At 39.4% G+C, this 15144-nt stretch overlaps 1 protein-coding gene across 1 annotated transcript in view; it reads left to right on the top strand.

Annotated features, from left to right (window-relative positions):
* SCN5A (sodium voltage-gated channel alpha subunit 5) overlaps positions 1-10057 on the top strand; it is a gene marked incomplete at both ends in the record, with an annotated part of 173222 nt that extends 163165 nt beyond the window's left edge. Inside the window, 5 exon segments of the mRNA XM_082325486.1 lie at positions 3684-3737; positions 5283-5424; positions 6170-6270; positions 6767-7037; positions 8823-10057. Coding sequence (XP_082181612.1) covers positions 3684-3737; positions 5283-5424; positions 6170-6270; positions 6767-7037; positions 8823-10057 — 1803 coding nt within the window.
* Positions 10058-15144: the final 5087 nt, after the last annotated feature.

Genomic DNA, 15144 nt, shown 5'->3' with positions numbered 1-15144 from the left:
CCTTTGCTCTTTTCCTACCTTGTTTAGGATCCATCATGTTGTTCTGAAGATGCCACTTTGAATTAACGAGCCTGAGAAAACATTCATGTGAAGTGGTCAGTCAAGTTTTGAGCTTCTCCAACTAACAAACGCGCTGTCTCACAACAGATTACTAAAATAGGAGGTAATCTCTGCTCACTCTACAAGCAAGAGAAATGCCTCATTCACGAGGACGAAAAGATCTTTATTATCACGACTTTTTAATTTGCAAGAGGGATGATTCACTCTTCTGGGGATTTAACATCCTTAACGCCCTAATCTATTAGGAAAAAATTATTGCTACAACCCAGTGCTTCAGTAATGCTTTTTCTATATTCCCAGAATTGCTTTGCAGATCACAGCACCTATGTTCTATAAATCTGTATTTGAGCTGAACAAAGAAATATCTTAAATTTCCAGTAGGAGTTTTGCATTTCCCTCGAAGAATCCTTCCCTTCATGTTATGATCACCTCCACATATTTTTTTGCAACGTGTCTTGAAATTTCAGCAATCTATTGAAGAACACCAAGAAAACAAGTGGTCTCTCACACAGCATCTGGCTTGCTTGGAAAAGTTCTCCTTAGACAGGAACAGACTTACATCCAACATGTTCTACAACTTTTTGTCACTCTGGGGCTCCAGATAAGGAATGGAAGATCACAGAAGCACTCCTAGACCAGGACAGCAATCAGGAGCTGTAGAGTTAAATCAACCCCTCATGCCGGGTTCAAAGTCATGACTGAGCTCATAAATCAGCTACAAAATGGTCACGAGACAGCAGCGTGTGTCTAAAGTTACTGAGTTAAATGATCTCTTGCACTTCTGTAGACTGTAATGCTAGATTTTACTTTCACCGTGGATGCAAAATGTGCAAAAGTTCTGTGCTTCTGAACAAACCATAAATTGGTGCTCCAGGGTAGATTTCTCCATGCGTCCAGAGATCAGGAGTAAGCAGTATTTCCATGAGGAATTACTGGTGGAAATTCAAGGAGAGCAGAGGCAGTGCCCTTGGAGCCCACATAGCCCAGCACAGTGCAGACTTCTGGGGTGCTCTGGTGGGTCCAATGCTCAGTGGTGCCCTTCCCATCAAATAGTCTTAATGCAAAATAGATGTAAAAAGAATATTCAGTATAAAACTGCTCTGATGGTAAAATGGAACAAACCGAAAAATTCAACAGAAAAGCCAGCAGACAGTGGAGTTAGCATAGCCAACTTAAATATGTGTAGTTTGATTGTACTGTTGGTGGCTCTGTTTTAGCTTTCAGAAGTTTCTCTCACCAATAGTAATGCTTAAAGAAGTAATGCTAGGACCGGTATTTCCGCCGTCATAAGCAGCCATTTTTATTGCACTACTGCAGTCCTTTTCTAGAAAAAAAATCCCCCTAGCAGATTCAAAGGTTTGTTTTATTTTAAGGCACCATTTGGTTATACAATAAATGGTTTGAGGGCAGCTAGTGCCATCCCACCTCTCCTCCTCCCCACTAATTTACTGCGTTGCAGCTCTAACCACCAGTCAAATAACAAAATGTAATCCCATCCCAAGATGAGTTTATCGGTAGATAATCTCATCACATGACAGTTTCAGTAGAAAATGGTGTTTCTCTGGATAGCTTCCAGGCAGGATAATATCACAAACACTCCCATGAAGATTTTGTCACTTCCTTATCCAGAGTATAAGTGGTTACTAATTCCAGATAAATAATTTCTTTCCCCAGTGTTATATTTCTTTCATTCTCAGTATCTTTTACCCTCTGCAGATGAAGTGTCTAGGGAAGCTTTCCAGAAGCCCCGTGGATTTTTAATTCTCTTACTTCTGGACAACTGGGAAAAACAGAAAATCGCAGTACTTCATTCTCTTAATATTTATTTTTTGTCAGATCACTTCATCATCTATTATTGCTATAAACCACTGTGCCTTGCAGTAGTGTCTCTTGTGTCTGTGGTACACATCAAGGAGTAAAATAGCTACTCAAGAGAAAAGATTTCCTCCCAAGTGGGAGAAAAGTACAGGCTAAGATCATATCGTTTTGTGCCACGGGGAAAAGGATTTCTTGTTTCATCCCATCCACCCGTCCTGAATGGCACTTTGAGCTGGAAGCTGCAAGCAACTCTAATGACATGAGGAAATCTTTCATCAGATTAGAAAGAGAACCTCAAAAAAGGAAAATATTAGAACAGTTAAGGAGGATCAGCATGACAGGTTCAAATAATTATTTGTTTCAATAAAACTGCTGATCATTCCTATGAACACTTTACATCTAAAGTGTTTTTTAACACACAGTATCATGGAATAGATTTTCCAAAGGGTTCTGGTTTGCGGGGTTTAATCTCTTTCAACCAGTAGATAAAAATGAATGCAACCTTTCAAACATTATATATACTTTCATGAGAAATATGGTTAACCTCTTGTACAACATTTTCCCTTCGCTCAGTCGCCTTCAGAGGGAAATGGTAAGGCAGCGCTACCTCCAGGATTTAATTTAATAATAGAGAATGTATAATGGAGCATTTCTAAAATCTCTGGATATACCTAGCTCAACACAAATGCCCGGGCTTCCCCTGGGAACCACTGGCCAAATTCCTATTAGCATTATCTGGAATTGCGTGCCTACACACCATGGTGAAAATTCAACCTAAGTGACAGTAGGATTAAAAAAAAAATTGAGCGTGGATCTTTCAGGCATGCTAGTGTAAATCCAATTAAATCAATAAATCTAAAAATGCCTCATTTGCTGCTCACACCGATTTTAAATCCAGGGTAAGTCTAAATGGGTCAGAAGTCAAATGAAACAACCCCAGAGGACTAATATAAAGGTAATGTGGCTTAGGCCAGAGTCAGACCTAATGCCACGTATGTTTGGTGTCAGGCTGTGTCTAATGAGAGGCATATACTGAGAGCAGAGAGTCATGGTTTTGATACAGAATAGTAAAAATCACTTCTGCATGTTTCTCCTAGGAGTATTGTCACTGCCCTTTCTCCACTGCAGGTTTCAGTAACAGGCACAGACTTCTGTGGAGTCCCTCCTTATTTAAACAATTAAAAAAAATAATAATTAGAAACCCTGATTTAAAGGAAGAAAATCTGAACAGTAAAGCAGATGGAGTTTCCAGGGCCAGACTCACAGCAGGTGTTGATTGCCTTTGCTCCTTTCAAGTCAGCTGTGATTTATGTGTCTCCCTGGGCTTTGACATTGCCTTAATTTACCCCATTTTAAAAGAGGGCAGAATCCAAGCTTCAGTGGGATCCTACAACATAGTCACTGGTCTGAGACTTGTGCAGGACAGCACTCTGAGTTGTCCTGTGTAGCCATATCTCTTAGTTACTTGAAATTCTTAAGGTTAAAACTTCCAAAGATTGAATTGCCGTGTTTTCTCTCCTTTTTAAAATCTCTTTTAAAACCCTTTGCTTTATCACTACAACTGCAGAAAATCAGAAAACATGAATAAGAGAATCCAGGAGAAAACCATTCTGGAATAATTTTAAATGTCTAAATGAACATAAACCCCTGGATACATATTACTTTAAAGGAGAGGCAATTCGTTAACTCGGAAGAACATGCTCAACATCATTGCATTTTGAAAACTCATCACAGAGGTGATAGCATCATTTCAAGATATGCCTATTTAAGATGCTTAATTGTGTATTTTGTGGGGTTTTTTTCAGGCCACATTTAAAGGTTGGATGGACATTATGTATGCAGCAGTGGATTCACGAGAGGTAGGTCACTACAGAGAAATTAATAATTTCCTTTTCCGTTGACTTTTGCATCATTCATGGTGTTTAACAACAACAGCAACAAAATACATGCAGGTTGCCAGCCCTTGTCTTACTCTGGTTAAGACAGTTGCAGCCCTTAATTTTTAGCAGCTGGTACTGAAGCATCATGACCCTGAGATTAGAACAAATGCAGTCCGTAGTTCTACACAACTGATTGATCTACTCATACTGCAAAATTCCCGGCACAGCGAGGCATCTCCAGAGTGAGACTGAGTCTACCAAAAACCTAAATTCTCCTCTCTGTTTCTTCCACTCTCCCTGCTGACTGCCATATTTTCCACGGATCTAACTTGTGATAACTGGAAACTCTTTAAAAGCATTAAGTTACATTCCCTTGTAATCCCCATCCTCAAACCCCAGTATATCTTCACTTTCAGCAAGTTTCTTCTCTGTAACCAGCAGCTCCACTCAAGGAGGGTGGAGGAGCTCGTGGCAGGGAAGGCGGCTGGTATGAACTTCCAGCTCTGGCTTGAGATGTGCTGGAGCTCTGGGTGCTGGTGACTGCCCTGCGCTGGCAACCAGTTCCTACCTACATCCCATTCAGCTTTCAGGTTTCCTTAACAAAAAAAAAAAAAGAAAAAAGGGCTTTTTCCTTACTATATCATACATGGGTTAGTTTTGTTGTTGTTGCTCTTTTAATAATATTAAAGGAACAGGATTACACTGAGTACTGGGAATTTGGCGGTCTGAATTGAGTAACAGGGAGTCGAGCCCTAAATGGAGGAATAAGGGGTGAAAAAAACTCATGACATCAAAGGAGTGGAGAACTACCTTTGCATAACATAGCTTGTGATGTTGATTTATTCTTGTACTACATGTACACGTGTGTGTATCGTCCCTGCTACTGAATGAAACACATGGGTTACACATGAGAAAATACAGCATTTAGGGAAATGGGAGCTTCTGGCATCTTGGTTAGATATCTGGAGCTGGTGGGGCAAATCTGAGCATTTTTGCCAAACGTGGTACATGTGATTTGAGGCTATTTGACTGCATTGCTCAGTCCTTCAGCAAGAGATCTTATTCATTCCTACCCTTCATGAAAGAAAAATTGTACTTCTAAATACACTGACTCTCAACACAGTGTTTTTAAGTAACATTTAATTATACTGCAATCATACTTATGGTTTTTATAAGTGCCATCAGTTCATATAAGATTAGGGCTAATCAGAAAATGGATTCTTTTCCCCCTCTGGGTTCAGACTGAGAATATTTTATAGGATTTATTCTGAGGTTGCACTTTCTGAAGCAGTGTGATTGCTGTGACAGTGTCGTGAAACGTAGCTGAAATGACAGTGGCATTGCAGATGCCAGTAGTAAACTTCAAACAGAGACCATGGAGCGCTGACTCTGCTAGTGGGAGTTACACTGTTTTTCCTGTTTCATAATCTTTATTGCTGATGGACAGTTTTCTTCTAACTGCATTAATATTGTGATATGTGCGGAGACAGTATCATTTTCGCTTTTTCCCTTTTCCCTTTGCAGTGTGAGGAGCAGCCTGAATGGGAATGTAATTTATACATGTACCTGTACTTTGTGATTTTCATCATCTTTGGGTCTTTCTTCACATTGAACCTCTTCATTGGTGTCATCATTGACAATTTTAACCAACAAAAGAAAAAGATAAGTAGCACATATGTTACATATCACCTTGTGATTGCTGCAGAGACCAGGGCAAGGGATAGATTTATAAGCAGTGGCTGTGCCACATTAGCCTCAAGATTAGCATTGACAGAACAGCCGCAGAAACCCCCTTGCAGGAGTTTTACAAATGCACAGTTGCAGCAGCCCCAAATGTCCCCACAGGATGAGCATCCTGAAAATACAGGCTGGGGGATTATATTCCCCACAGAAAGCAGTGAAGCAGCTCCATGCATATGGGATCTCTGGCACAAACTCTGCCGCAGAGGCACAGACCGCCCTGCTGTCCCCCATGCACTAACACCACCGTCCCTCAGAGCAGTGCAACCTGTTCTCCTCAACCCATCGCCTCCCTGCCCCAAGGTGCAGCCAGGGTCAGGGAGGAGCAGCCTGGCCTGAGAGCTGTGTTCCTCGCTGCTTTGTAGGCTCTAAACAAAGGGCTGAGGTTCTTTTATTTCCCCCTTTCGCCCTGGACCTACCTTGAGTGCAGACAGAATCCGAGTCTTGCTCCTCCTTGGTTGCCTGCACTGCTCTCTGTCTCCTGCCCTTCACCTCCATGCAATAAGCAGCTCCCAGCACTGCATTTCATCAAGCCCTTCTTCGATATTTTCATGAAAGCTACCTGAAAAGGGAAATAAGAACATAGAAGAGGATGCAGCCCTGAACTTTGGATGGAGGCAATGGACCTCTTTTCATCAAAAGTAATAGCTTTGTTCTCACCCTATACTTAGGTGGCCAGGATATCTTTATGACAGAAGAACAGAAAAAGTATTATAATGCAATGAAAAAGTTGGGATCTAAGAAACCTCAAAAGCCAATCCCAAGGCCACTGGTAAGAATGGCATAATTCAGTTGTAATATGTGTAATAGTTGAATATTTATTTAATAGAATGAATGCAATTCAACTTCCCAGTGTAGGAAGAGTGATTGCTTCCAGATGAAAGCCACTTAGTATTTACATGTTTTGATTTTGGACAGTATTTGCAAGTCCAGTGACCTGCATGGTACAAAATTCCCATTGTTCTGCAATATTGACTAAAAGGCCAATTCACATATGTAGTTGTGGCAGTGGCCACATGCCTGCATTGAATGAATTCATGGCCCCAGTCCAAGGTCTTTTTTCAGTAGTTTCAAGAATCATTAGGAGTAAATGGGTTTGAAAACTCTATCATCCAACTATTCGTCATCATCTTTATGTTTATGAAGTTCTAATCAGAAGCAGTACATCATTGTCTATTTTCCTCTACTTTCTGATCAATCAGGAGACAATGATGTCATCATTTTGACACAGTTCAAATTTCCTAACTAAATCTTCTCCTTTCCTCCAGAACAAATACCAAGGTTTTATTTTTGATGTTGTCTCAAAACAAGCCTTTGATGTCTCCATCATGATTCTCATCTGCCTTAACATGGTTACGATGATGGTGGAAACGGATGACCAAAGTCAAGAAAAAGTGAACATCCTCCATAAAATCAACATGCTTTTTGTTGCCATCTTCACCGGGGAGTGCATCATCAAAATGGTGGCTCTGCGACACTACTACTTCACCAATGGCTGGAACATATTTGACTTTGTCGTCGTGATTCTGTCTATCGTAGGTAGGTGAATCTGGATTTTCACTCAAACTCCAAAGTTAAAAAGGCAGACCTAAATTTAATTAGACAAAGTTGAAGGCTTCATGCAATAAAATACACTTTCAACTCAGAGAATTAGTTCCTAAGCATATTTTTAATATTTAAATAATACAACATAATACTGCCTAATAATAACTTGTGTGATCAGTGAAACTATGAGGTTTATCACACCACACTTAATGGTTTCTGGTGATAAATCACGGTCCAGAACTGGCACCATGCATTTACTTAAACCCAGTTCTGCATAACAGCCAAAGACGGAGGAGTAAAAAAGCCACATGAAAAGGGCACATGCAGACTGCTATTGTTTTGCTACTTACTTTTTATTACATTAGTGTGAAATAGCCCTTCAGGGCACATTTGGGCAAGTGCAGTGAGTCTGGCTGTTCTCAGCCCTGTTGTCTCTGGAGCTCCAAATCCTCATCTACCCAAGGGACGAAACAGAGAGACACGGTTTTATTGTTAATTTGTGCCTTTTGTTGTTCTGCAGCCCCAACCATAGATCATAGGTTAGGTGCTACAGGAGTGCAGGTCAAATGTGAATCTGAAATCCTGCCAAAAGAGTTTTCATCGACGTGGGAAATAAAGTAGCAACTAGAAGATGATCAACTGATCCAGTGAGCAGAAGGAACTCAGAAATTTGGCTTTTCCAATATAGTTTCCATTTTGAAGGAGGGAACAGGTGAAAGTAAAACTGTCACATTAGGAAAACAGAGCCATCATCGCATTGACTGATGCTTCTGTTGCTCTAAACTCTCTCTGGTGGACCAGAGAGCCTGCAAGGTCCCAGTGCAGGAGATCTCTAGTGCCCAGAGAGCAGCCTGTGCTTTGGGGCCCTTGGATCAGCCAAGACCACGTGGATTTCAGATTTGGGTCACCCAGGGAACATCACTACCATACAGCTGTCATCAGAGCCTTGATGCTGGATGCTCAGGATATGCCCATAGCAGCCGGTTAACCAGAGCTGTCACATTTGTCATAGGGCTGCCCCGTGATCCACTAGGTTGTTTCAGTGTCAGAGGATTTTGGCCATGCAAGTGAGCTTTCTCCGGGGCTGGGCTGGGAGACGTGAGCTCAGCACAGCTCAGTGCAGCCAGGGACTGTTGGCATTAGACAATCTGGACCAAGCTACTCTGTTTCTGCAGGAACAGTTTAGCTACAGAGATGCAAGCTCATTTCCTTGCTAGTACAATCTTAGCCCTTAGTTCCCTCCCAGCCCATCAGGGAAACTGGAAAAATTAATAGGCAAACAACCAACCAAGTGGATTTCCAGTAGAAACCTGCACTGTTCTGGTGGTGGCTCAGAAAACCAGGTCCAGCTCACCAGCTTTTCAGTGCTGACTCACAAACACTTTACAGACAAAAATATTGCCAAATCAGAAAAATTCTGACCAGTTACGCTCAGGATAAATGGCTCAGGTGACCAAAAGTTGTGATCAAAAGTCGTGACCAAAAGCTGCAGATAGGTATGTCCTGTCTGAGTTGATCCTGATTTCTCATTCCCAATAGACCGTCTTTCCCTCAATAAAACTATGGCTACTATTGACACCTTTGCTCATAGCCTCAGAAGTCTGCGTGGATTAAACAGGCATGAAAACGCTAATGACAATGCCATTCCCTTTATTATAGGTCTTCCATTTTGGGAAACTTTTCATTGATTTTGTCCATAACCCTGACTGATTCCTTTAAAGGGAAGCCTGGGATTATTTCCCATGTACTAACTCACTGTTTGTTTCTTTTCTTTCCAAGGCACCGTACTTTCTGACATCATCCAGAAATATTTCTTCTCTCCCACACTCTTCAGAGTCATTCGCTTGGCTCGGATTGGCCGGATCCTAAGACTTATCCGGGGAGCCAAAGGAATTCGAACTCTCCTGTTTGCCTTAATGATGTCCCTACCTGCTCTGTTCAACATTGGCCTCTTGCTTTTTCTGGTCATGTTCATTTATGCCATTTTTGGCATGGCTAACTTTGCCTATGTTAAGAAGGAGTATGGGATTGATGACATGTTCAACTTCCAAACCTTTGCTAACAGCATGCTCTGTCTCTTCCAAATCACCACATCAGCTGGCTGGGATGGTCTTCTCAACCCTATTTTAAACACTGGACCACCGTATTGCGACCCAAACCTTCCGAATGCAAATGGTTCAAAGGGAGACTGCGGAAGCCCTGCCGTAGGGATTTTATTCTTTGTTACTTATATCATTATATCATTTCTCATTGTTGTAAACATGTATATAGCCATTATTTTAGAGAACTTCAGTGTAGCCACTGAGGAAAGTACAGAGCCTCTAAGCGAGGATGATTTTGATATGTTCTATGAAATCTGGGAGAAGTTTGACCCTGAAGCCACTCAGTTTATTGAGTATTCTGCACTTTCAGACTTTGCAGACGCGCTGTCAGAACCTTTGCGCATAGCGAAACCAAACAAAATCAAACTCATAGCAATGGACCTCCCCATGGTTAGTGGAGATAGGATCCATTGCTTGGATATTTTGTTTGCTTTTACAAAAAGGGTGCTAGGAGAATCCGGAGAGATGGATGCCCTTAAAATACAGATGGAAGAAAAGTTCATGGCAGCGAATCCGTCTAAGATCTCTTACGAACCGATTACAACAACTCTCAGACGGAAACAAGAAGAGGTCTCTGCCATCGTCATCCAGCGGGCCTACAGGAGACATTTGTTTCGGCGCTCCATGAAGCAGGCATCTTACTTGTACCGGCACAGAACTTTTGAGGGCAGCATCCTCGAGGACGATGCGCCCGAGAAGGAGGGTCTTATTGCATTCATGATGAACGAAAACTACGGCAGGCCAATAGACAAATCAGAAACTCTGTCCTCCACGTCTTTCCCTCCATCCTACGACAGTGTCACCAGAGGTACGAGTGATAATCTCCAGCTGAAGATGACAGACTCGAGCAAAAGCGATGAGGCTATAGATTGTCTTCTCTCGCCGGACAAGGATAAAGAATCAATTGTTTAAATGTTTGTTTAGAATGCTTTAAAATATTGTTTACAGAATGTAATGCTGTAACTACACAATGATTGAAGCAGCCTTCTTATTAAAAATTAGTTGCAAAAGAAACAATGGAGTTTTTACCCTTAACTACAGGAGTCTAATAAGTCATATAACCTTTGACCCTGCTCTTTTTGACTTGGCTCAATATTTATATTTATATATGCACAGGAAGAATCTTTGCAGGGTCATAGCTGTTATATCAATGGTGTGAATAAGAATATGCTAGACTGTAAAACAGTAAACACAGTGTATATCTATCCACAGATAAAGCCTGGCTGTATACATTCATTTAAGGTCTTACTCATATTAGTGTGTTTACTTACGGCGATGTATGACCTTGCATTCTAAAAAGAAAAAAAAAATATCACAGCTGCTGTAGCAAAATGTAACACTTACTGTATATGTTGTGAATGGTCTTTCATAAATTTATTATATTTGATATTTTTTTACTTAAAAAAAAATGTCTCTTTTTCCATGGAGATTAATGATCCTTACACTCTTCATGATGAACTCTGAATCAAGGTAATAGGAACTTGTGGGATCCCCATCATTTCAAGAGGAAAGTTGTTGCAAAGTAAACTATCAAATTAGCAACATTTTAACTGTTTATTACACTAAGCCCTCCCTCTTGGGACTTGCAACTGCTCATCAGCAGAAATACAAAAAGCAGAGGAGGAAATGATGTCAAAATAATGAGAGAAATGGCTTGTTCTATCCTTCAGGAAACTAGACAGTAATGGATTCTGTTTGTAAAACTGTTAATAAAAGCACTAATTTTTTAGTATGTTTCAAGCATCTGCTTTGAATACCGCAGTCAAACTCGCCATAGAAGTAGTGCATCACGTTTGTGTGTAGTGCTCCAAAGCACCATCTACGCCGGCAAAGTTTCTGTTAAGGTAGTGGGATAGGTTGTGTTTTCCCCAGGAACACTGAGCTAAGCAGCCTTATTGGAAACTGTGTGCATCAATATTACTCCAAAAGTACTACTACTACTGCTATTACTACTACTAAAAACAACACCAATTGGACCACGCAGAACAGCTGCAACAGTGTGATTAAAAAGGTGGGAGGGGAATTGCCTCTGGATCTGTACGTAAATTTTGAGGTTTTGAATCCTTTCTACTCAGTATCCATCTTTCATTTTCTCAGACCATACCGTTAGATTACTGGGGAAGGACAAGAAATACAGGAACCAATAAAAAGAATCTACTAGAAAATAGATATGTCCTCATTCCTGTAGGCAAAGTGATATTTACAGTCGATGTGTCCATCAGCTTCAGGCCAAAGAAATGACAACGGGGTGAAAGGTGGATGTGTGGCTGTAGAGAAGTATTAGAGGTTTTACATGCTAATATAGATTATTATTTATTATTAAACTTTCAGCCTCAATAGAATGTGAAAAGGTATTTACGGAATACAGAGACAAGTCCATCATTACAGACAAGTTCTTTCTTTTTCACCTTCAGACTGATTGTACTTAGGTTTGGTTGGACTTCATGGAAAATCTTGAGATTTCTGTAATGAGCCATTGCACTTTAAGGAAGAGTAATTGTGCTTTTCACCTGGAGAAGCAAAGATATCAAGAATGTATTTAAGGTGTATTGTCATTGACATTTAGTTACATCCCAGGTTGTAAAGGAGTCAAAATCCACATGGGGTTGGCAACAAGAATTAAAGCGACATGTTACAGTCAAGTTTATCTATGGCCATTGTTACCTGTCCTCTAAACAAGTCAGAATATGTAAAGACAACATGTCAAAGGATGACGATGTATCTGTGTAAATATGGGCTAATATATTCTCTCCATTCATTGAGAGGTGTCTCAGGCATTCACTTGAGAGTGGTCTATCGGTTAATTCAGAGGATTTGCCATCAGGATTCCTGGGGTCTATTCCTGATTCTTACTACATGATTTTTAGGCAAATAATTTAACCTATCTGTGCCTCAGTTTACCCATCTGTAAAATGGGGATAATAATACTTACCTACCTCACAGGGGTGTTGTATGACTTTCTGGTTGCAAAGTGCTATAAGGGAATGAAAAGTACTATATAAGTATTATTATAATCATGCTCTCTTGCCCTTTTAACCCCATGTCTATGGTGTATAACATAGGGCTGTTCTCCAGGGATTTTGTTGCCTTTAAATCTTGTATGTAATTAGATTCTAACTTAAGGGAACTACTCTTCGTTCCTTAAAGTGAAAACACTCTTTATTCTGTCCTCCCTCCCCACCCCTAACCCCCCCGCAAAAAAACAAAATTGCTCAAGGCTTCTCAAATTAGAGAAACTTTATACAGATTCCCTGTGTATTTATGCTGTAATGTTATTCTGACTGTACATATCACCCAGAAAGAGTATGCGATTTTTATATTTATATGCATATATATATATACACACATACGTATATCTATACATATATATGTACCTTGTGAGTTTATAGAGTGGCTGACACTCAGAGGACACGACTTACTGATTAAAATGTTTTCTTCTCAATGGGATTTATTGATCATTAGCAATGAGCTGCTGCCTGTAATGAAACTGTTTAATTAGAAAATAGTACATTCATTACTTGCTGAACAAGCATTTATTGGCTGACAACTGGTAAAATTATTTTCTTTTCAAAGCTTTAGAATAGAAGAGAGGGAAAAATACTAAGAAAAAGGAGCATTTCTTGTGTGATTTTTTTCACATACAATATAAACTATTCAAAACCCAAGGAAAAAGCCAGCCTGCACACAGCAGTGCAGTGTTGGTCATGTTTTAAAAAAATATTTTAATTATTTGCAACTTATATTAGAAAATATTCGACTGATATTCTTCTTAAGGGTCAGGCCCAGTAATGAACGGGATGTAATGGGTTGATTAGCTGGTCACTGATTATATTAGAGAAGAGCTCTTCCTCTGGTCATTTCACCCTTGCATTGAACATTTTATTATATCATTGCTGTGAGACTGTATAGTACTGATGCAATTACAAATGGTTCCATCTTCTACCCAAAACCTGTAAAAAAAAAAAAAATCATAATGCAAAAAAAATCTGAAAGAGGGTCTTAACTATAGATGTTTACAGTGCAACTTTCTAAAACTGAATTGTAAATGACTTTCAAAACCTTTGTAACTGGAAGGTTGGTTTTCTATTGGGTTTTCTATTGTTTTGTGGCACATTTCTTTAGAGTTGAAGAGAGAATGGTATCTTTATATGGTATGCAGAACTCCCCTCAAAAACTTCAAATAACCTCACTTGCAGATCTTTATTAATGGAGATGCCGATCTGAATCTAGCAATGATACAACCTCCCGGTGCAGTGATTTAGTTAAAGACAGTAACTCAATAGTTGGCCCACACTGTCTATAAGCATGGTGAGTGCTACCATTTTTTCTGTTGATTTGTTCAATAAATGCTACCACATGAATCACCCAAGCTACGAAAAGAGCAAGGAAGCTATCAGCCAATATCATAGGACATATTAAGCTGTTTGTACCTGGAAAAATTCAAGTTTATTATGTTCTTTATTAAATAAATAAGGATAACAAATATTTCCTGTGCCTTTTTTTTTTTTTTGCTTTGTTTTGTTATTTTATAAACATTTATGTTATTATTTCGCTGACTCTTTTTCAGCACATCTGTTTGTGAAATCCGTGGTGACTTTTGTTAGAAGGAAGGCTTGTCAATGAAAACCCCTCCAGTTCATCTTGCATTTTAAGGCTAACTACAGAGCATTAAAGGCTTGAGCCAAAGCTTGTTGAAAATGATGGAGAATTTCTGGGTACTTCAGATTAATTTGAAAGAGACCCAAAAGCTTCTCTTCAAAGAGAGTAATTTATAGGATGAGCCCAGCATTTATATTTCAACCCATCTTGCCTGGTAGAATTATCTGGAGGAAGATTTTTTCTGGAAACTTGGGATCCCACCAAGAGATCAACAAAAAATATATAAACGAGATTTTCTTAAAGTAATATGGATGTCTTTCCAGTTTAATTATATTGATTTGCATTTTGGTTATTATTATATTACTTACATGTTAAAAATCATACTAAAGAAAGAGTAACATCCTTCCCAACACATGCATGCCTTAATCCTGGAAGGATCTTCAGAAGGGGCACAGATGACCCTTTGCTGTTATCAGCATTGACTGAATCAGCCTTATCTTCATCCAGGCTAGTACCAATTTCGTTACCCTGTTTCAGTGCTCTGATTTCTATTTAAACACAGCAGGTTCCTAATCCTATTAAAACAGAACAAAACTGAGCTGGTTTAAACTGCAATGAAAAAGTCCACTCAGTCCTTTGAATTAGTTTAATAAAATCAGTTTATAGTCATGTTTTACATTAACCTGGGGCAGTCTGACTTGTGCAAAAGACTTTTTTTTTTTTTTTAAATTAGCCTTTGCTAAGATGTGTCATATAGTAATATGATTTCTGAGTAATCATGTGTATAGAATAAATCTGTGTGGAAAATTTTCAGCAAGATATTTTTGGTTGGAAGGAGCAGTTTGCTGAAATGAGAACTCTCTGTGGAGACAAGTTCAGGTTAGTTAAGGAAATTCCTGGTTAGAATTTGTGGTCAAAATTCCCATGGGAAGCAAATTCAGGGTCATAATCTCCACTATGAAAATTTTCATGCCAGATTTTTATCACAATAACCTAACTCCTATACATGTGTTTCCCATCACTGTGCTAGGGGCTGCTTTGGGTTACAAGGCTCTCTTTATTTTCATGCAGATCTTGGGAAAGTTTCTAAAGGCTTTCGGATTTTCCATTTTTTAGGATGAAATTTCAAAAAATATTGACCATTTTTGCCAAAGGGATTTCTTATTTTCCAGGCCTTGGAAAGGAACCTGAAGGACTGGCTCCTCAGTTAATGCAAACTTTTATAGTTTTTTTTTTTTAAATCAATCAAATTATCTTGATTTTACAAAGCAGCAGATCTATTAAATCCAACCTATGCAAAATTCCTGAGATCAGAGTCAGGGCCTGCAATTTCCAGATTCATCTTGAGATTTTTTTTTAGTGGTTTCAGTTCCTGTTTTACTTTTGATGCGAATTGTCTT

The sequence above is a fragment of the Platalea leucorodia genome (assembly GCF_965183815.1).
Source record: "Platalea leucorodia genome assembly, chromosome: 1".
NCBI lineage: Eukaryota > Metazoa > Chordata > Aves > Pelecaniformes > Threskiornithidae > Platalea > Platalea leucorodia.
This window is presented reverse-complemented; position numbering and strand designations above follow the sequence as displayed.